This window comes from Pantherophis guttatus, chromosome 9 (assembly GCF_059756535.1).
Source record: "Pantherophis guttatus breed Tessera chromosome 9, ASM5975653v1, whole genome shotgun sequence".
Classification (NCBI taxonomy): Eukaryota; Metazoa; Chordata; class Lepidosauria; order Squamata; family Colubridae; genus Pantherophis; species Pantherophis guttatus.
This window is the reverse complement of record NC_142071.1, coordinates 6,164,705-6,186,687: the sequence shown is the minus strand read 5'-3', so window position 1 is coordinate 6,186,687 and position 21,983 is coordinate 6,164,705. Positions and strand designations below refer to the sequence as shown.

The following is a 21,983-nucleotide window of genomic DNA, read 5'->3' as shown; positions in this document are numbered from 1 at the left end:
GGAAAAAAGTCTTCACATTCCTGCAATTGTTTTGTGTTGGGAGAACTATTTGCCAGGAACCAACAAACCTTGACAAAACAAAATTTCTTTGGGCTGTTGGTTTATATGAAATTTACATTCTGTGCAGGAGAAGAGAGAATGGAAGCCTTTATATCCACCCAAATGAGCATCCATTCTGAATTAGTTAGGGAATGGGGTACGTATTCACACCCAGTCTTAATTCTTCAGTACATGGCAAAATTTGCAGCAGCATACACGTGTGCCCATGTATGTAAAAATACATCTACTTTATTTGCACACTGCAAGGAATGGAACCTAACCCTAACCCTAAAGTTTTGTGGGGGGTTTTTTGTTATTGTTTGCTATGAAAAAAATCAAGACAACCCAAAGGCAAAAACAAATTTCTTCCATCCTTTGAAAGAGATACTGTGTGATTGATTTCATCCTGTTTTCATCAGATGTGGGTGGCACGCCTTTGCAAGTTAGATAATTTTCCTTCAGATAGATAGATAGATAGATAGATAGATAGATAGATAGATAGATAGATAGATAGATAGATAGATAGAGATACCGTATTTTTTGGAGTATAAGATGCACTTAGTTTTTGGAGAGGAAAATAGGGAAAAAAACCCTGCCTACCAGGTATTCATCTGGCTAGCGTCCTTAGTCTGGTCGGCTTCAGCACATTAGTTTGCTGGTTTCTTATCCCCTGCTTGGGGATAAAAAACAGCTTCTAAAGCACAGCTGAGAGGAAGCAGCAATGAGAAAAGCAGGCAAAGCAGGGGAAGATCATTTCACTCGGCTAGTGCCTAGTTAGGGCTGGAAAAAAAGCTTCTGAAGAACAGCTGAGAGTCAGAGCAAAGCATAGAGATCGCTTCACTTGCTAGCGCCTCCTTAGCGCCTCTTTAGGGCTGAAAAAAAGCTTTGAAAAAGCTACATTCGGAGTATAAGACACACCCAAATTTTCAGCCCCTTTTAGGGGGGAAAAGGGTGCGTCTTATACTCCGAAAAATACAATAGATACCCTGTTTTACCAAAAATAAGACCCAACCGGAAAATAAGTCCTAGCATGATTTTTCAGGATGCTCGTAATATAAGCCCTACCCCAAAAATAAGACCCAGTTAAGATTATCAGCCAGATGGATGCATTTAGTAGCGCATTTCCCCAAAAATAAGACCTAACCAGAAAAGAAGCCCTAATGTGTCTTTTGGAGCAAAAATTAATATAAGGCCCGGTCTTACTTTCGGGGAAACATGGTTGGTAGGTAGGTAGATGATAGATAGATAGATGGATGGATGGATGGATGGATAGATGGATGGATGGATGGATGGATGGATGAGAGGGTAAGGGAAGGACTAGATATAACATTTGTAGGTCTCTGATCTGTGTTTAAAGGAAAATGGCATGTATATATCATTCTGACAGTTCTTATTTATTTATTTATTTATTTAATTTTATTAAATTTCTATACCAACCTACTCCCGAAGGACTCAGGGCGGTGAACAGCCAGAAGATAAAACACAGAGATACAAAAATTTAAAATAGATTAAAAACAAATTAAATAATTTGGCTGAATTTAAAATACCCCATAATTTAAACAGATTAAAATTTGTATTTACATTTGTATTTATAAAAAAAATGTGTAATAGAAAGGGAATGAAAATATGCATAACATCAGACCATGCATCTTGCAAGACTATGCTTCTTACAGATACTGTATCTGAAAAAGAAAAGAAAAAAGTTGCTGGCTTGAAATATGGAGAAATGTGGGTATTTCACTGATCGAAAGCTAGTGGCTTCCTAAAGCACATAAACAGAGGGTTTGCTTTAAAAAACATTTATTGAAGCTTCCTAGAAACCATTCTTGAATGAAGTTCACCATGACCAGAGCACTGTGGATATAAACAACCAGGGAATTGTGTGCTTAGAATTCTCAGAAATGAAATTAAGCTCTCATATTTTTGGTCCTGTTGCATTCTCTTAAATTGTGAGGGAGCAAACAAATATCGATGTCATATGCATTAGGTTAGCCGGTCTAGTAAACGGTGATGATGGGTTTTCTTGCAATGGAGGAAGTAGGAAAATTTGCTTTCACAATGACTATTTAAGCAATTTTGTGGAAAAATACTGAAGGTATTATCAGTGATAATATCTTGGGGTGTCTTACAGCCCAGGCTGCCTCTTCCTTCTTTAGCCAAGTACAAACTGGCTTACCTCTTTTTTTGAGAAGTTTGGCTTGTGCTTCATTGCCTTGTTCTTCGGGAGATATTGGGGCATTTCTGTCCTGCGTTTTAAATCTGCGTAAAACTCGCCATATTTCGTTTTCAAAGCACTTTTGCATAATTCATTGGGGTTTCCCCAACCATCAGGGAATTGAAGGGATGGGATGCAAGACAACTAATTTCCTCCACCTGGGGGAAGGGGAGCTAATATTATTCGAGTACCAATTAAACATTGCCAATATGATTTGAGCATGGCTGGCCCTAAGGGGTTTTTCTTTCTTTCTCATTGTTTATTTTTTCTCTCTCTCTTTCTTTAAAAACAATTGAAAACTGGCTTCTATGCCTGGTTAGCATCTTTTGAACCTTCTCTGCCATTCAGTGGGATAATCCCAATATATACATAATGACCTTGCCATCTAAGTGTGCTCGCTCTGGAATCCAGGCGAATTGCACCATTAAGAATGGCAAAACTGTCGTTGCTTTGTGAAAAACTGTAACATCTTCGATTGGATACAGGAAACTTCTATTGAATATATTAAGCTAAAGCCAGAACGGTGCAGTGGCCTAGGGGTGAAGACGTTAGTCTCCCACTCGGAAGGTTGAGAGTTCAATCCTAGGCAGCGACAGATGTTTCTCTTATCAGGTTGCAAAGAGAAAATATCTGCTGTGAACTCTACGTAGGTGTCAGGAAGGGCATCTGGCCAGTAAACACTCAGCTCCATTCATTCACCCCTGACTCCAGGGATTACTGGACCGTAAAAAGAAAAAAAAGAAAAAAAATTAAGCTAAAGCCAAACTTGATTGAGGTTTGGAAGTGTGTTCTAAACAGACTGTTATCTGGTGCATTTTATATTAAACAGGTCGTATGGTGAGATGTTTGAGATGCCCCATTGCCTATCACTCAGGAGATGGCTGTATTGCTGCAGGAAGCTTGTTTGTGTCATCCCACATCCTCATCTGTAGTAACCATTCCAAAAGAAGCAATCACTCCTCATCAGCTGTAAATGTAGGCTTTTGTTTCGTTTGTGCAAGAGGTGAGCTCTGTTTTTTTTGCCTTCCTTTTGTCGATCTCTTTGATGTTGAGTCTTTGATTTTTGATTTTTTTGTTGAAAAAAAAATGAACTGTTGTACCTCCCCCCCCCCTTGCCTCCAAATCGCACACCCTCACATGTACTTCCAATGTGCATCCCCATAGACGGACATAGACATCATGTGCATTCCCGTAGACCAGAGGTCTTCAAACGTGGCAGCTTTAAGATGTGGGGACTTCAACTCCCAGAATTCTCCAGCCAGTACAGAGAATTCTGGGAGTTGAAGTCCCCACGTCTTAAAGCTGCCACGTTTGAAGACCTCTGCCATAGACAGACACAGACATCAATCCAAGGAATTACTGTTGATCAAGAATTCCTCGTTGGCTGTTGGGAAGAACAGCTTCTAAAGACCATTGCTGGGTTTTCTCTTAACCTTCTTGTTCTCCGTGCCCCCTTCTTAAAACAAGACAATGAGGAACTATCTCCTTTTGCTAGTTCGGGGGATGGATGAGGGGAAATAGGCTGACAACAGTGACTCAAATTCCGAGAAAGTCAATTGACTTCCATAATCATTACTTTTTTAAAAAAGAGCATGAATAACTCTTGTAAATTGACGAGTCATCTTGACGATGGATGGATGTGTGGCTTCTAGATCAGGAAGGAACTCTTTTCCCCATAGTTTCAATTAAAATGTTTTATGTGAAGCAATTATCTGTGTGACTCTAAAAATTATCACCCTTCGTTAGAATTATGTCCTCTAATTCCCTGTTATCTGCCTCACATTCTAACCCTGCTAATTTGAAGATATAAGAGTTTTTTTTTTTTTTAAATTAGTAGCTTTAGTGAACCAAAGCTCACCTCCATTACAGAAATTCACCTATGAGTAGTACAAGTATAAAAGATATTTAGGTTGAATTCATTCTCGTGTAACGATAATGTGACAGCAAACTTCACATGTATGTTTTGAGAAAACATAGCTAAAGAAGGATGATAACCGAGTGATAAAACCCCTAGTTATTTTCACTTAGAGGGAATCAATTTGGTATTAAAATATAACAGAAATTACACTCCGTACATTTAATTCAAGACAGACCTATTTATCCTATTGAAATAAAATTGTAGGCAACTATAGGATTTCAGGGGATTTGCACATGTTATATTCGATCGTCATCAGTAAAAGCAACAGGTACATTAAAACTACTTTGGACCATCATGTGTGCAGCATAGGAAAGATAGTTTAAAGAGAAAACGTATGGGCAGATAAAAATATATTGGAGCGGGGGTGGGGGTTACTACCAGATACATGGGAAGAAATAAAACAATTGCAGTTCCAGGCAGAAACCAGTAGACAGAGTTCTTGTTGTATTAAATAAACGCTTTGCAGAAGAATGATGTCTAAAAGGTTAGAGAAAGAAATGCTGAATCTGAATTATATGCAAGCAACATTTAGAAAGGATAGTCCGTTGATTTATTTTTTTTTATGTCTCAAGGAGAAACTGTATGTAGTCTTTAAGGGATGACAGTGACTTGATGGCACACAATCAATCAATCAATCAATCGGCTTATATCTCTTTCAGGACTTTGACATAGGTTTTTAAACCAATATAATTGTCATTCAAATCCTTCACATACGTAGGTAGAAATCGGGGATGATGTGCTTTTAGTGCTTATCAACCCTGACTGCTCTTTAGAAGGCCAGATGCTAAAGATGAAAGTCAAATACTTAAGGAGAAGGAAGGACTCACTGGAGAAGAAAAACCTAATGCTGGGAAAGATTGAGGGCAAAAGAAGAAAGGAACAGCAGAGAATGAGATGGCTGGATGGAGTCACTGAAGCAATCGGCGTGAGCTTAAATGGACTCCAGAGGATGGTAGAGGATAGGAAGGCCTGGAGGAACATTGTCCATGGGGTCGCGATGGGTCGGACATCACTTCGCAACTAACAACCACAAATTATTCAAAATTTAGATTGCTTTTAGGTGCTTTCCCTTCCCACGTTAATATTAATTTTGGTTTTATATTTGGAAGTAGATTTTTTTTTAATTTTAGAGATTACAGAATAATGGGCCAGGCCCACTAAGATTAAATTTAGCGAGGAAAATAAATAAACATAAATTAAAGCTTTTAAAAAGTTACTACACTAATTTTAAGTTTTCAATAATGTTCTAGTTCCAGTTATTTTACTGTTTGGAACTTTAGTTTCCATTAAAATCAGTGAAATTTGGATTCCCCAGCAATCTGTATTGAAGTACAAGGGAATTATTGCTGTAGCCTTGGATTGGTAATTATTCCTGAAATCCAGAGAAAGCTACTGTCTTGTTAAAGTGCTTTAGATTATATTTTTAAGTTTTTTTTTTTTTCATGCTTAGGCCAGATGGTTCTGATGCTTTTGATCACAGAGAATAAAAATCCTGAAATCTATTCAAGATTATGCACACTTAGAATAAATTTCCTCAAGCAATGCCTTCATTAGCTGAAGGCCAAAACAGTTAGTCCTCAACTTACGACCGTTTGTTTAGCAGCCATGGTGGCGCCATGGTTAGAGTGCAGTACTGCAGACTAATTCTGCTGACTGCCGACTGCCAGCTATTCGGCAGTTCGATCCTCACCGGCTCAAGGTTGACTCAGCTATCCATCCTTCCAAGGTGGGTCAAATGAGGACCCAGATTGTTGGGGGCAAGAGGCTGACTCTGCAAATCGCTTAGAAAAGGCTGTGAAAACACTGTGAAGTGGTGTATAAGTCTTAATTGCTATTGCTATTATCAAATTATAACGGTGCTGGAACAAGTGACTTAAACAACCAGTCCTCAAACTTACAACCATCACAGCATTCCTATTGTCGAATGATTAAAATTCAGGTATTTGGCAAACTGCATGTGTTCCTGATGGTTGCAATACCTCTGGTTCACATGGTAGCCATTTATGACCTTCCAACAAGCAAGGTTAATACAGTAAACTAGGTTTGCTGAATAATCCTGGAATTAACCCTGGCAAACAAGGTCATGAAATCAGGTGAAATTCACTTAGCAACCCCCCACTGTTTAGTGATAGACGTTCCGGTCCAGATTGTGGTCATAAATCAAGGACTACTTGTACACACGTTTCTGTTTTTTTTCTTAATGGCATTCTGTAGCAATAATCGTTGCATCTTGGTTCATAATAGAACCAAGATGCAACGAACCAATAGAACTTATAGGTTCATCCTATAAGCCAAGCAGCTTATAGGATGAGGGTGATGATGATGACGAATTCATCAATCTTGCATGGAGAGATTCCTGCATGTCCATTGGCCTTTGGTGTGGAGACAGCAAGCTAGGCCCCCCCACCCCAGCCCCTCCACCCACCCCAGCCCCTCCACCCACCCCCAAAATAATCTCTCTTGAGGTTAAAGGTTTGTTCTCCGAGTTTGTGGGTTAATTTCCGAACGTTTCGTTACTGGGCTAAGTAAGTAACTAAGTGGAGTTTAGAATATGCCAGTGTCAGTGTTTCTGTTTATAAGGAATTCAAGTGTTCTGTTTATAACAGGGGTGTCAAACTCAAGGCCCGCTGTTCTGCCCCAGCTACCGACCCCAAAGAACGCAGCACACACAAAGTCTGTACAAACCTTAGTTTACTAAAATAAAATCAGTATTTTTTTTCAAACAAAGGCTGTTAATTAACTTTCTTAACAGCCTGCAAGAATCCAAAGAATAAATAATCTTAATCTTACTGTGGTTGGCAGAAAGCCCAGAAGCAATTTGCAAAGAACTAAGATCAAGGCATGAAGGAGAATGAACGGTTGTTCCCTGCAAATTGCTTCAGTCGGCCTTCCTCCTTAAATAGGCTAAGGGAGTGGCCAATTAGCCCCAAGCCTTACTCTCGAGATGTCCTCCTGAGGAGCCACTCCTGCATTTCGGCATCTCTGCGCGCCTGTGCATCGAGAAGAGGCTCCTCCTCTTCTTCCTCTTCACTTATGGGAGCTTCTGGAGGTTCTGAAGGCCCTGGCTGAATCCCCGCCTCTGGCACCACATCTTCTCCAGCCTCCTCACTGTCCGACTCGAGCGCCAGCTGCACAAGCTGCTGGCGCAGCACCACACCAGCCTCCTCGCTGTCCGAATCAACCACCAGCCGCACAGGCCGCGTACGGGCCACAACACCCGCAGGTTTGAAAGGGAAAGAGGAAAAAAAGAAAAGGAAGGGAAGATGGGAAGAGAGCAAGGATGGAAAAAGAAGGAAAGAGGGGAAGGAAGAAGAAAGAAGAATGAAGAGGGAAGGCAAAAGAAGGGAGGGAAGGAAAGGAAGGAAGGAAGGAAGAAAGGAAGGAAGGAAGGAAGTATTATAATGAGAGGGAGGGAGAGTCTGAGGGACGTCCTGCCTTAGCACTTGGCCACCACAAGTGCCCCCGACACGAATGACATTGAGCTGGCCACAGCCACCCTGGCCACGCCTACCCCAGTCATGACCACCCCGTCCCCCTGAGGTCAAACACAAACCTGATGTAGCCCTCAGTGAAATTGAGTTTGACGCCCCTGGTTTATAAGGACACCCATACCTGAAGCTCTTATAAACAGAACACTGACATTGATATCCCCTAAACTCCCCCGAAGATGTTACCTGGCCTGGTAACGAAACATTCGGAAACCAACCCACAAGCTCGGAGAACAAACCTCCACCCTCATCCTACACCTGAGCTACAGGTATTTGCCATAATTGCATAAGCGGTCTTCCCTTGCATGCAACCTTTGCTGTACACAAGGCTTTTTGGCCATTTCTCCTTCTGGGGGTAGTTTCATAAAACAACCCACACTGAAATATTCTCCTCTTTTTTATTTAAAATGAATATTTATTATTTATTTATTTATTTATTTATTTTATTAAATTTCTATACCGCCCTTCTCCCGAAGGACTCAGGGCGGTGAACAGCCACAAGATAAAAACACATAAATACAAAAATTTAAAATAAAATAAAAACGAATTAAATAATTTGGCTGAACAAATTTAAAATACCCCATAATTTAAAACAAATTAAAATTTACATTTAAAAAGGGGAGAAGATTTAGGCCAGGCCAGCTTGATGAAATAAAAAAATAGCCCCAAGTTTTTAAAATTAGTTTTGCTGCTATACTGGGGCCAGAAAGATACAGCTTGTCGAATTCCACCTGTTGCTTGAAAACATTTTGCAATTGTCATGATGCTTACCAGCTACTTTTGAAAAGTTTTGTTGGGGATGGAAAAGGATGAATCTGCTCAGCAGCAGGAACTCTGGTTGCTACAGCAACATGGAATGTCAGTATGGTCAGAAAGATGGATTCCTTCAAAATGGAATCTCAGGGTCTTGTCCACCCTGCAAACACAAAGAGCCTATAATTTGCTTCTTAAATTGCACAGTAAAATATTTTTTTTTTTTCTTTACAGAAGAGCATTTTGCCAGACATTTTGTTTAAGATGTTCGGTAAAATGCACATGAGGGCAAGTACCATATATAAATGGTGCATATCATTTTATTTTTTTTTTATTTTTTTTGGACCTTAAAAGGTATTTTTTCAAATTGGTTAAAAATATTAAAATACGTCATCTTTAAAAAATAAAATACATGGAGGAAGAGGAAGACAAATTAAAATGGGATTTTTTTCACAAAAAAAAATATATTTGGTCAAAGAATGGTACTATGCCTTGATATAGGTCAGTGATGGCTAACCTTTTTGCCATCGCGTGCCAGGAGGGGGGCCGGGGGGATGCGTGCTTGCCCACATCCATAATTCTATGCACCCCGCCCCCATGCATGCGTGCGCGACACAACCACCCCCCACTCCCCCCGCTCCTGGCACCCGGTAGGCCCGTTTTTCTCTCTCACCTGGCTCCAGAGCCTCTCTAGGAGTCTGGGGAGGGCGAAAACAGCCTTCCCCACCCCCACCCCACCCCCACCCCGGAGGTCCTCCAGCGGCCAGAAATGGCCCGTTTGCCAACTTCCGGTGGGACTGATATGGCTACGCGTGCCACAGGTTCGCCATCGTGGATATAGGTGTTACAGTGGAAATGGTACTTCCTTGTAATTTGATCTCACCAATGTAGTTCTGCATTTTTGAGGACTAGATAGAAGGTAGAATAACGGAGTTGGAAGTTTGACAACTCAACACTAAACCTCCAAAGGCCAATACCCAAAACAGGATATAGAATTTTTTTTTGCTCTGGAACACCTACTTGGGATGCCGATGAAATTTCCTCATGGAACAAGGTGTTCCCAGCTGCTTGTGGACTTTGGAGTCTACATTCACACATAGATTGCTCTAAAAAAAACAAACCCAAGTCTAAAGATCATACATTTCAGCTTTATTTAAATTTAAGATCCTTTAAAAGTCTACAACAGGGGTCTCCACCTTGGCAACTTTAAGCCTGGGGCAGCGGTCTCCAACCTTAACAACTTTTAAGACTTGTGGACTTCAACTCCCAGAATTCTGGGAGTTGAAGTCCACAAATCTTAAAATTGTCCCCTGGCCTGGGGACTTCAACTCCCAGAATTCCCCAGCCAGCAAACTGGCTGGGGAATTCTAGGAGTTGAAGTCCCCCAGGCTTAAAGTTGCCAAGATTGGGGTTCCCTGGTCTACAACAATATATGACTTTGGAACTCAACAGCCAAGAATTCCCACTGCAAAACTCAATATTATCATGGAAAGCTTTCTGGACAAAGCTCTGCAGCATTATTTATTTATTTATTTATTATATTTCTATACTGCCTTTCTCCCGTAGGACTCAAGACGGTGTACAGTCAAGAAAAATACAGATACACAAACATCATAAAATTGCTAATTAAAATTATTATTATAACATAGTTTGGCCCAATTAAATAGAACCTAAAATTAGATAACATTTTAAAATCATTCACATGTTCGTATGTTTAGCCCCGCCTGTTGGAACATCAGGGTTTTGAGGGCACGGCGGAAAGCACGGAGATCAGGGATATTCCATATCTCCGGGGGCAGTTCATTCCAAAGGGTTGGAGCCCCCACAGAGAAAGCCCTCCCCCTGGGAGTCGCCAGTCGGCATAATTTGACTGACGGTACCCTGAGTAGTCCCTCCCTGTGAGAACGAACTGGTCGGTGGGAGGCTATTGGTGGCAAAAGACGGTTTCGTAGGTACCCAGGTCCTAAGCCATGGAGCGCTTTAAAGGTGATAATTAGCACCTTGAATCGCATCCGGAAGACCACCGGGAGCCAGTGCAGCTCGCGTAAGAGAGGTGTTACATGGGCGCAATGTGCTGCGCCCGTAATCACCCGCGCAGCTACATTCTGGACCAGTTAGAGCCTCCAGGTGCTTTTCAAGGGGAGCCCCATGTAGAGAGCATTACAGTAGTCCATACGGGAGGTGACTAGGGCATGAGTGACCGTGCGCAAGGCGTCCCGATCCAGAAAGGGACGCAACTGGCGGATCAGGCGAACCTGATAAAAGGCACCCCTGACCACGGCCGTCAAATGATCTTTTAAAGATTATAGCGGTGGACAAATGAACCAAGGCTTCAAGAGCCTTGGTAGTACAGTGGTCTAAAGCACCCTGTTATTAAGAACAGCTGCCTGCAATTACTGCAGGTTCGAATCTCGCCAAGGCTCAAGGTTGACTCAGCCTTCCATCCTTTCTAAGGTAGGTAAATTGAGGACCCAGTTTGTGGGGGCAATAAGCTGACTTTGTATAAATATACAAAAGGATGAAGGCTATTGCTTAACGCATTGTAAGCCGCCCTGAGTCTCCGGAGAAGGGCGGCATATAAATCAAATTTTTTTTTTAAAAAAAGTGACTGATGGAAGCAAGATTGGGGTGTTAATTCTGTGTACTAATGAACTCTTCCCCTTTCCTCCATGTTGTACTCTTTTCTCATTCACCTACATGCGTGCACATAAACCCCCTTCCTGATTCACAGTCATATACACTCAGTCTCTCTCTCCCTCTCCCTTTCTCAATGCACAGACACAAACAGAGCCGGCCGAGTTATAAGCTTACACAAATGAGCTAGCAATCACCAGGTGGATTCTTTTGAGTCAATTGGACTGCATGGTTTGTATCTGCCTTTCCTATCCTGCCACCCTCTGGATACTTTGGCACCTTTCTTTTTCCAAATTTCTCATTTAGGTTGGCTAATTGGGACGATAAAAAAATCCCAGCTCGTTCGGAAGACATTGAGCTGAAGAAGGCCGATACTTACTATGTTTTATGAAAAAGCAGCAGGGAAGAAATGTTCTAAAATGTACTACATTTGATTTTATTTATTTATTTATTTATTTATTTATTTATTTTTGAATTTGTATACCGCCCTTCTCCCTGAGGACTCAGGGCGGTGAACAGCCAGATAAAAACACCAGATACAAATATTAAAACACATTTAAAAATATATATAGATTTGGCCCCGTTAATTAAAAACGATTTTAATTCTTCCCTGTCCAATTTGTTTGTTTCCTATCTATAGTTTCCCCCCGCCCCCCCAAAAAAGTTTGACATTGCTCAAAAATAGTATAGATTAGATTTAGGGTTGTCATTTCTACTCTGCAATTATAAGCGGAATGCAGGTTTGTTTGTTTTTTATGAAGGAATTCAATTTTACATTTCATTTCCATTGGGAAACCTTGGAGGACTGGGGGAAAGGATTCTGTTAGTGGTGGTTGGCAGATATTGTTAGAAGAATATGCTGAAGGTTTATCCCAAAGGTGTTTTTTTCTTTCAAGACATTTCACTTTTCATCCAAGAAGTTCTCAGAAGTGAAACATCTTCAAAGAAAAACCAGAAAGTCCAGTTGCCAATCGAAAAAGCACTTTTGGGAACAACCATGACCTGGATGACTGAGCATCTCCATAGACAGGCTGAAGGTTGTATCAGCATTAGTGCCCAATCAGTGCAAGCTTCTATCCAAGTTCTTCTGTTCAGAATGTTGGGTTTTCGGAAACTTCGTATTTCAGCAAGTAGAATGTTTTTAAAAAATGCAAAACAGTGCTCTCAGGCATCATGATTCTCTGCTGGGCCTGGCATCTGGACCTTTTTATTTACTATATTTTGATTTTTTTTCGGAAGGAAGGAAGAAAAAGAAAGAAAGGGAAAAGAAAGAGTAAGAAAGAAAAAGAAAGAAAAGGAAGGAAGGAAGGAAAGAAAGAAGGAAGGAAGGAAGGAAGGAAGGAAGGAAGGAAGGAAGGAAAGAAAGAAAAGTTTTGGAGAAACAGGAAGTTAAGATAACTCAGACAGTTGACCGTAAATTATTGTTACGTGTGAAAACAAGAGATGTGTTAGAACAAAAGACAAGTCCCTTCTGTGTTTTGAGGGTCTTTCCTACGGCCCCCAGAAATTAATAGAAATTGAGTGCAAGAGAACCAGTGACATTCTAGCATTAATTTATGGGAGAGAATTCTTAACCTGATGACAGTCCTAAGGTAAGGTGGTTTTGGATGCAACATGGGGAGAAAATTTCTGATTTCATTTCTACTGTATTTATCAGATCTTGTTATCTCCCTGATGTTACAACCAGCCAATCCTGCACTATCGCCCTTTCCAAAATGTACCAATAAAGCTTACAATACCTCAGTAGGTGTTCCTTCCCCTCTAAAGGAGGAGTGCGAGAAAATCCCTGAATCTCACCAAACTGATATTTCTCCAAAGTGTATAATATACGGGTAGATCAGTGTTTCATACAACAAAAGGGATAAATAAGCTGCAGGTAATAATATCCACTGGCAAACCTTGCCTAAGTAATGTTTTAACATTTCTATAGCTCAACCAACAGCCGGCATGTGATTTTTTAAAAAAAGTTTCTAGTCCCGTGATGGCAAACTTATGGCACGCGTGCCAGAGATAGCACATGTGCCAGAAATGGCACACAGAGCCCTCTCTGTGGGCACGTGCGCCGTTGCCAGCTGCTGTCCCAGATGTTCTGACCTAGGCTTCCTGAGTCAGCAAAACACACGAGTAGTCCCAAAAACCTCTTTAATTTCAACGGCTGTGAATTCTGTTCATTCACAGATGAGTCCCAAATAGTTGTCAAGAGTCCTTCGGGATAAGGCTGATAATCACCCACCTTTATCTCCTTTGACACGCTGCCAAAGACCTAATTGACAAAGCCACACGGAGTCCAGAATCAAACAGAGCTTCAGGCTTTAAACTGCACAGAATTAACAACGTTGCTTCCTGCAAAGGCCCACGTGTCTTTGCTCCTCTTTTAAGCCTTACGGGAGGGGCCAATCATCTCCAAACCGTACTCCCGAGTCGTCCCTTTTGTTTTAAATGTTCTTGCCTTCTGGCAGCTCTGCGCATGCGCGCACTTGGAACAGGCTCCCACTGTTTCTCTGCCTCGCTGAGGTCCGACACTGGAGGCTCCGGAGGCAGTACGTCCCTCCCAGATGGCCCTTTCTCTGCCTTCGACGCAGCCTTCCCCAGACTCCAGGACTGGCCCATGGTCCTCCCCAGCCTCCTCACTTTCCGACTCTGCTGCCAGCTCCGCAGACTGCCGTGTATGTGTACGCTGGAACCCAGAAGAGAGCAGCTGACCGCCGCGCGCACATGTGCACCGGCCAGATGCTCTCTTTCGGGTTCCGGCACTGCGGCGTGCGCACACACACTCCAGTTTCGGCACTCAGTGCTGAAAAGGTTTGCCGTCACTGTTCTAATCTCTAGTGCGGGTCTTAACCACCAGTTTCATAGTTAGCTATCTTTAATATTTGGGTGGGGTGAGGATAGAGAAAAAAGTAGAGATAGTCTCATAGGTGCTTTTCTGTAATTGAAGATTTAAAAAGGAGCACAGGTAAAATTCAATTTCAGATCTAGTACAGGTAGTCCTCGACTTACAACAGGTGGCGTAGTGACCGTTCGAAGTTAACGGCACTGAAAAAAAGTGACATGATCATTTTTCACGTAACGGTTGCAGCATCCTCATGTTCCCGTGATTTACATTTGGATGGCTGGCAGTGGATTCACATTTATGACGGTTGCAGTGTCCCGGGGTCAAGTGATCCCCTCCTGCGATTGTCTGACAAGCAAAATCAATGGGGAAAGCCAGATTCCTTTAATGACCCTGTGGCTAATTTAACAGCTGCAGTGACTCACCCAAGTCGTAAAACAGAGCAAGACTCGCTTAACACATTTCTCACTTAACAGTATCAATGTTGGCCTCAGTTGTGGTCGTAAGTTGAGAACTACCTGTACTTATTTTTGCTCTTTGGTACTTGGGCATGGACGCTACTTCCTTCAGTGTGACAACCTATTAGAGATAGGGAAAAAAAAATTTCTTTCACTTTTTCTTTTCCTTCATCGCATCACCTTTTCCTTTTCCTTACTTTAAAAGCACCGGTGAAATATGCATAATAGGTTATTCATTTGGTTTTTTTATTTCGTTTTTTCTCCTTATGGAATCATGGGTAGTTTCATTGCAACTCATTTATTTCTGTTTGTTTTGTATAGGGCTGATAGTGCAGGATCATTCAGACCCCCTGTTCAGTTCATATGCCAATAAATCTCACTATCTACTGAATGAATCAAATCGTGCTGAGTTGATGAAATTACCTATGATTCCTCCTTCTTCGTCAGCTTCCAAAAAGAAATGTGAGAAAGGTAACCAAAATAGCTTTTTCTCTTTCTTTCTCTCTCTCTCTCTCTCTCTTTTAATTTTCTTTCGCCTTTCCTGCTTTTCGTTTGCTTTTGCTTTTTTATTTTTATTTTTTTTCCTTTTAAACTAAACCAAAGCTTTGTATGCTCATCTGGCACTTCCTCTTTGTGCTTTGTAAACTTCACTCATTGCTTATTTTGAACGTGTATTCATGTTGGCCGAAATCTTCCAAAGGGGCTTAAAATAATTACCGAATTCCACTCAGGCATAGATTTGTGCATGATTAGCCTACCCAGCAGACTTTCCTAAATCCTGAGGCAAAAACTGTAAAATCTGGAGGGATCCTGTAGGGTCTTTCTGTTGTTCAGATCTATCCGTGTCTATTAACCACACTAAAGGAGCTATTGTCCATTTTTGGGGTCTTATTCAGATTCTTTTACAGCTTAGAGTAGACTACCTGGAACATCCAGATGTGTGAATCAATGACCCCAGAGTAATTGTCCAGCCTTGGCATGCCAGTTTATAGCTAGCTGTTGACTGGATAGCTTTCTCATTTATCGATGGGCTTTCATTGCAGAGGGAAGATTGTCCTTAGATCCTGCAGTATGTAATATATTCTGCCACTTCTAGTAGGTATAAAAGGCCTTTAAAAAGGTAGGGGTCTCCCAGCTTGGCCACTTTTAAGACTTCTTGGTGGCTGGAGAATTCTGGGAGGTGAAACCCACAAGTCTTAAAAGTGACCAAGGTTTTGCTTTTAGCTAGTAGTTACAACCTCCTACATTTTCATCTAATGGAATAACGTAGACACAAACTATTTCCCCTCTTCTATCACTTCCTGGAATTGTACTTCCTACAGGGTATTCCTAAACCGCTTATTTATGTTACTTATTTTTGTTTCTGTGCCCCTCAGCTGCCCGAAGGCTCTGAGCATCTTAGAACAGGTAGAAAAACATAGAATTAAAGCAGTGGTGGGATTCAAATAATTTTAACAACCGCTTCTCTGCCTTAATGATTTCTTCCAACAACCAGTTCACCAAACTGCTCAGAAAGTCAACAACCGGTTCTCCCGAAGTGGTGCGAACCGGCTGAATCCCACCACTGAATTAAAGTCAGTGAAAACACAACCGGCAAAATAATCACAATTACATAGAGCAGAGTATCTGCACCACCATCCAGAGATAGGATAACTCAGCGATAGAAGAGACATGGTTTTTATCTGCAATTCTTTGGAAAGCCTTTAAGAAATGCTTTAAATATTGAGCGATAGCTATTAATAGGAAGAAAGCTTAAATAAATCAGGTCCCACAGTGTCATTGGCTAATACTATAGAATTGTGTGTGTGAGGGATTGACTGTTACTTATCGTAAGTCTTCATATTAATCTGTAGACATTCACAGTTGGGAAGGGGATGCCTAATATTTCAGGTTCCACCAAAGTAACAAGCTACCTGATTCTGGCCAAGGTCAGGATTTCTTTTTCATAAAAAGATCACACAACAGGGATAGTTTAGTTTTGGAACTCTTTGGATGAGTTCTACAGTATGTATGCAAAATCTATGGCTAGTGGGAATATGCTTCTTGTATCCATTTGACGTATTTGTCTTCCCTTCTACTTCATGCATGTAGATAGTATGCATAAAATGACATCCCCTGTGAAAACGGGTAGTGGCGTGCTCCTGCAGCTCCATACTGACTGCCTACACTGGGAGCCTTGTCCAAACTTAAGGGTTTTTCGGTCTGCCAAGTTTGGGAAGATTTTATTGACTCTTGAATTATTTTATAAAGCATGTGACTTACCGTGCTGGCCTATTTCGAAGAGTCTCCCTCAGCAAGAGGCAAGAGACGATCAATTATTTTGAGCCCTCTTTCATAGCTGCAGAAAATCTTACTAATGCATTGTAAAAGCCAAGTTTCCTTGCTTAGTGTTGAAAAAAAAAAATCTGTGTGGTTTTATTTGTTTTGCTTGGTTTTCATATCTTTTGGCATTCTGCTGTTTGGGTATCGTTTCGATGACTGGGGCTGTACTTCCTCTGAAATAACTTGTACACTTATGAAAATTTGATTTTGGGATATTTTCGGAACGATCCTGGCGATCCAAACATTTGGGCTTCGTTGCATTTCATGGCAGAGGAAATATAGCAATGGTTTTGTTGTTTTAAGCAACCTATAAAGCTTTGTAACAATCAGTGCAAATTACAGATTTTAAAGTCTATAGGTGGACAAAATTTTCTGGCGGATTTGTAGAAAATAATCTAAATTTCTCCGATACTTAAAAAAAAAAAGTTTAAATGCTGTCTTCTAAATTATTGGGAGGATTCCCTTCAAGTGTTAAATCCTCTACATTTTTAGATTTAATGAAGTTAATGAAGATGCTTGTTATCGACTGAAAGAAAATCAATAAATAGCCTAAGAAACCATTTCTTAGTTTTCAGCCTTTTAACAAGTGAAATTCCCTTCTTGCTTCAAAAGTTTTTTGAACTTAGCACAGAAGTAAAATACCTAAAATACTTAAATGTTCAAATTGATACAGATACACCAGTATACTATGCTGAGATCTGGCAAAAAAAACAAAAACAAAAAAGGACTATTGTATATGCCAGGAAGAAAATATATAACATAACATAGTTTAAAAGATTGATAATGCTTTTATCAGCTCAGACTACAGTAGTGGCCAAAATTGTGGAAACCTTTTGGGGAAAGTGTATTTTCTAAAACTAGCTAATAACATCACTTTTTTGGGAGTAGTACCATAAAATTATATATCAATGGAAAGATAATTTGATCAAGAATGTAATGCAATAACTTTTATGAAGGATTTGCTATTAGAATAGCAGTTACAGTATAAAGAAGAAAAATGAAACACCGTAGGAAAAAACGAGATATACAAAAATTATCACGTCAGTTAATACTTAATTGGGTAACCTTTAGCATGACTGACGGCCTTACAACCTCTTCCCATGGAGTGAACCAAGTCTTTTAGTTCCGCAGCTGAACTAAATAATGTGAAACCAAGATTGAATGATTGCTTCTATTAACTGGGTTTTATTGCTGTGTCGCTTCCGACTAACAAGTTTCTTTAGTCGGCTCCATCGATTTTCAATTGAGTTAAAGTCTTGGCTATTCCCAGACCATTCCAGCAGTGGAATAGGATTATCTCGAAACTCCAAAAAAAAAAAAAAAAAAAAAAGTGGTGTTATTAGCTAGTTTTAGAAAATACACTTTTCCCAAAAGGTTTCCACAATTTTGGCCACACCTGTATATAGATAATAATATTATAATGCTTCATTTTGAAGGGACAAGAATGATTTGGAATTCTAAAATTTTTGGATTTGTTTTGCTAATAACGCTATTTTTAAAACAGAACAATATTGATCAACCTATAGGCTGATTTTACATGCACTAACTGATTGCTAAGGGATCGGGTCATGGCAATGCAGATTTAAAACAAAATTTACGTCTAGACTGTTGAGGACAATTAACCTCCTGAACAGTTTATCATATTTAAATTTCAATGTTCTGAAAAAACACACCCGTCTAACCATATCACCCAAACAAACAAACATAATGAGATCTATCCATTTAAGTTCCTCATCTAGGAAGTTGGTCTGACTGATTTTATACCAACAAAAATAAGTGCTTTAAATCTGGCATTGTAACTCTGACCTGATCCTTTCATTTTTGCCATCCGTATTGTATGACATGGCAAACCCCAATGCATAATGCATTTGCAAAAAGAAATCCGAGCTGTGTGCACTACTTGTTTCCTTTAACTATAAAGTGAGCTCTGTTGTTGCCTTAAAGGTGGGAAGCTGTTGTGCTGTGAATCTTGTCCCGCATCCTTCCACCCGGAATGTCTTAACATAGAGATGCCAGGCGGCTCCTGGAACTGCAACGATTGCAAATCCGGCAAGAAGTTGCGATACAAGCAGATCGTTTGGGTCAAGCTTGGAAATTACAGGTACCTTAAAAGCCAATGAACAATTTTTTTTTGTTTTGTTTTGTCATCATAGCAGTGTTACAAAGTGCAGTGACCCCGGATCCTTGATTTCAGAGACCTTGCCTTTAAAGACCTTGCCTTTAGACTTATTAACCATATTTTTTGGAGTATAAGGCTCCGGACTATAAGACGCACTAACTGTATTTTTCAGCGTATAAGAAGCACTCCCCCCCCCCAAAAGAGGCTGGAAATGTTGGTGCGTCTTATACACCGAATACAGCCATTTTTGGCTTCCCGAAGCCCCACCTCGTTGGTCCCATTATTGTGAAAAATGGGCCTGTTTTTCACAAAAACGGGGGGCGCAGAGGGTTTGGGAGGCCTGCAGAGTGCTCCTGGGGGCCGGGGAGGGCAAAAACCGTTTTCTTCTTACTTACCTCTTCAAAATCTTGGTGCGTCTTATACACCGGTGCGTCTCATAGTCTGAAAAATATGGTACCTTTTTTGGGGAGAAAAACAAGAAAAAAAATCTGCCTCTGCCTCCCAGCAATTTACCTTCTTGCAGCAAACAGCGGGCGCGTGGAGGCGGCAATAGGCAATGGCAATCCTTGTCACCTGAAACAGCTGACGGTCGGGAGGCCGATCCAACCGACCATCAGCTGCTTGTGCTAATCAGGCTGTACTGAAACTGAAACAGGCTGTTTGCTGTTTGCTGCAAGGAGGCAAATTGCTGGGAGGCAGACACCAGCGGGTGGGAGGGGCTACATTCGGTGTATACGATGCACCCAAATTTTCAGCCTCTTTTGGGAGGGAAGAGCGTCTTATACTCCAAAAAATACGGTATTTATTTTTGAGAAGTTCACTTCTGACCTTAATTTTGATCATTTAACTTTTACCACATAAATGGCACCGCAGAACGTACAGCCTTTGAGGATGACGTAAAAAAGGGTCTTGAAGTGGGTTGCTTCTTTTAACTTATTGGTAAAGTTGAGCAATAATATTTTTTTTGTATTTATGGAGGTCGCTTATTTTAGGTCCCATCATTTGAATGAGGATATCAGTAGAGCTAACTTGACACAGAGTTTTATATATTCAAATTGATAACTAATGGGGGAATAATTAATTGAGTAAAACATCATCATCATCATCATTTAACAACCCCATAATCCTTTGCCGGGTGGAGTCTGGGCAACTGAATGGAGCTGAGCGTTTACTGGCCGGATGCCCTTCCCCGTCGCCAATGTGGAGTTTTGTTCAGCAGATATATTCTCAGTGTGCCCAGAGAGGGAAATATCTGCCTCTACCTAGGATCGAACGCACAGCCTCCTGATTGTGAGGCGAGAGCTCCACCTCTAGGCCACCGCACCATTCTGCTGTGTAAGACTGTATTGAAGTAAACTAATCTATGGGAATTGGCTTGAGAACTGAAAACTAAACAAACTTCTTACTTCACCAATTGTTCTCTCCTTCCACCCTTACCTCTACCCACCCTTCTTTCTCCTAGGTGGTGGCCAGCTGAGATATGCAATCCCAGATCTGTTCCTCTCAACATCCAGGGCCTCAAACATGATGTTGGGGACTTCCCAGTATTTTTCTTTGGTTCACATGATTACTACTGGGTGCATCAGGGGAGAGTATTCCCCTACGTTGAAGGAGATAAAAGCTTTGCTGAAGGGCAAACTAATATTAACAAGACTTTCAAAAAAGGTAAATTTAAATTATTTCTACCGACTAAGGCTCCACATTTTTGGGTCTCCATCGTCCCCGAATAGGGAAGTGGTGTCTTGAAATTAAGACACCGTTTTAGTTAATTAAACTCCATTTAATTCCATTTAAAATGCTTCTATTCCCCATGTCAGGCTGTAAATAATACCATTTCTGGAAGGATTTTCTACTTCATTTGAAAGAAACAAAATGATGATACAAATATTGATTTTAAGAAAAAAGGTGTTTTTTTTCAAAAGCCATGACAGAGGAAAATGTGTGTGATACATTCGATAATTTGTAGAAAAACCATTCATCCTTCTTTTATCTCCATGCTGTTTTATATGAAAGACAAATATCCTTTCCTTTTAAAACAAGCTTATGAGCACAGTGTGATGTCGAGCTGTTGAATTTAATTAAAACCTAACACTTTTTTTTTTTTACAAAAAGTTTTTTATTTTTTTTTTAAGACAAACAAACATTTAGTACATCGTTCATTTCTTCCATGTGACATTTTGGTGTTGTCTCCAAAAACTTCTTCTTTTCTATTATCTCTTTTATCTTCATTCTCGCCAAGTCCATTACAAAAATTTTCTACTAATATAGTATTCTAATTGTAACATTTTTATCTATCTCTATTAATTAACTTATTTATATCTTTTTTCTAACCAATAGTAAAATTGATTCTATATCTTAAAATATTCTGAATCTTCTCTTTCTTTTATCATCATAGTTAATCTGTTCATTTCTGCACAATCTAAAATTTTAATTAAAACCTAGATCTGATATCAGATTAAGAGCCTTGGTGGAGCAGCGGACTAAAGTGCTGTTAAAGTAGCACTTAGCTGCCAGCTGCCTGCAATTACTGCGAGTTCAAATCTCACCAGGCTCAAGGTTGACTCAGCCTTCCATCCTTCCGAGGTAGGTAAAATGAGAACCCGGATTGTGGGGGCAATAAGCTGACTTTGTATAAAAAAGAACACCGCTTGTGGGGGCCGAAAAAGTATATATATAAAAAGTATGAAGGCTATTGCTTAACACATTGTAAGCCACCCTGAGTCTCCGGAGAAGGGCGGCATATAAATTGAACCAATAAATAAATAAATAGATTAAGAACAAATACTCAGGCCTAGACGTTTTCCACCGAGCCACTTTTAGTCTGTTGCAAAGTAACAGAAGAAGAGTCTCAGGATCTCTGATGATGAAGAGCCCAGAATTTTTTTAGGGAAAATTTTAATGCCTTACAAATGAATAATCCCACCTCACAAAAGATAACGCGGGAATCAAGCTGACACAAGGCTTAAGTTTTGTAATGGAATGTATGAATGACCTTGGGGGGAAAAAAGGAAGAGATGCTGCCTAAGAAACAATCAAACAAGAGAGTCACTGTCACTTAATGAGCAGAGAAAAAAAGACCCACCCTAATGAATCAAGTAGTTAAAAGTGGAAAGGGAAGTTTGTGCCTTCAGACTGAGAGGATTCTGCCAATGTAGTCTCACAATAGCACTGATGATGTTGGGTAATGAAACCTCTGCAAGGAAA

General features: G+C 40.4%; 1 protein-coding gene across 6 annotated transcripts in view; it reads left to right on the top strand.

Annotated features, from left to right (window-relative positions):
* The window catches only part of NSD3 (nuclear receptor binding SET domain protein 3), a 114,428-nt gene that overhangs the window by 75,781 nt on the left and 16,664 nt on the right, over positions 1 to 21,983 (top strand). For 4 of the 6 annotated variants that reach the window (XM_060693591.2, XM_060693589.2, XM_060693592.2 and 1 more), the window contains exons 14-17: positions 3,084 to 3,257; positions 14,660 to 14,809; positions 18,605 to 18,761; positions 20,242 to 20,444. In XM_060693591.2, the coding sequence (XP_060549574.1) occupies positions 3,084 to 3,257; positions 14,660 to 14,809; positions 18,605 to 18,761; positions 20,242 to 20,444 (684 nt within the window). The remainder of the gene's footprint in view (positions 1 to 3,083; positions 3,258 to 14,659; positions 14,810 to 18,604; positions 18,762 to 20,241; positions 20,445 to 21,983) is intronic. The other 2 variants (XM_087875890.1, XM_060693594.2) reach the window with 1 other exon arrangement.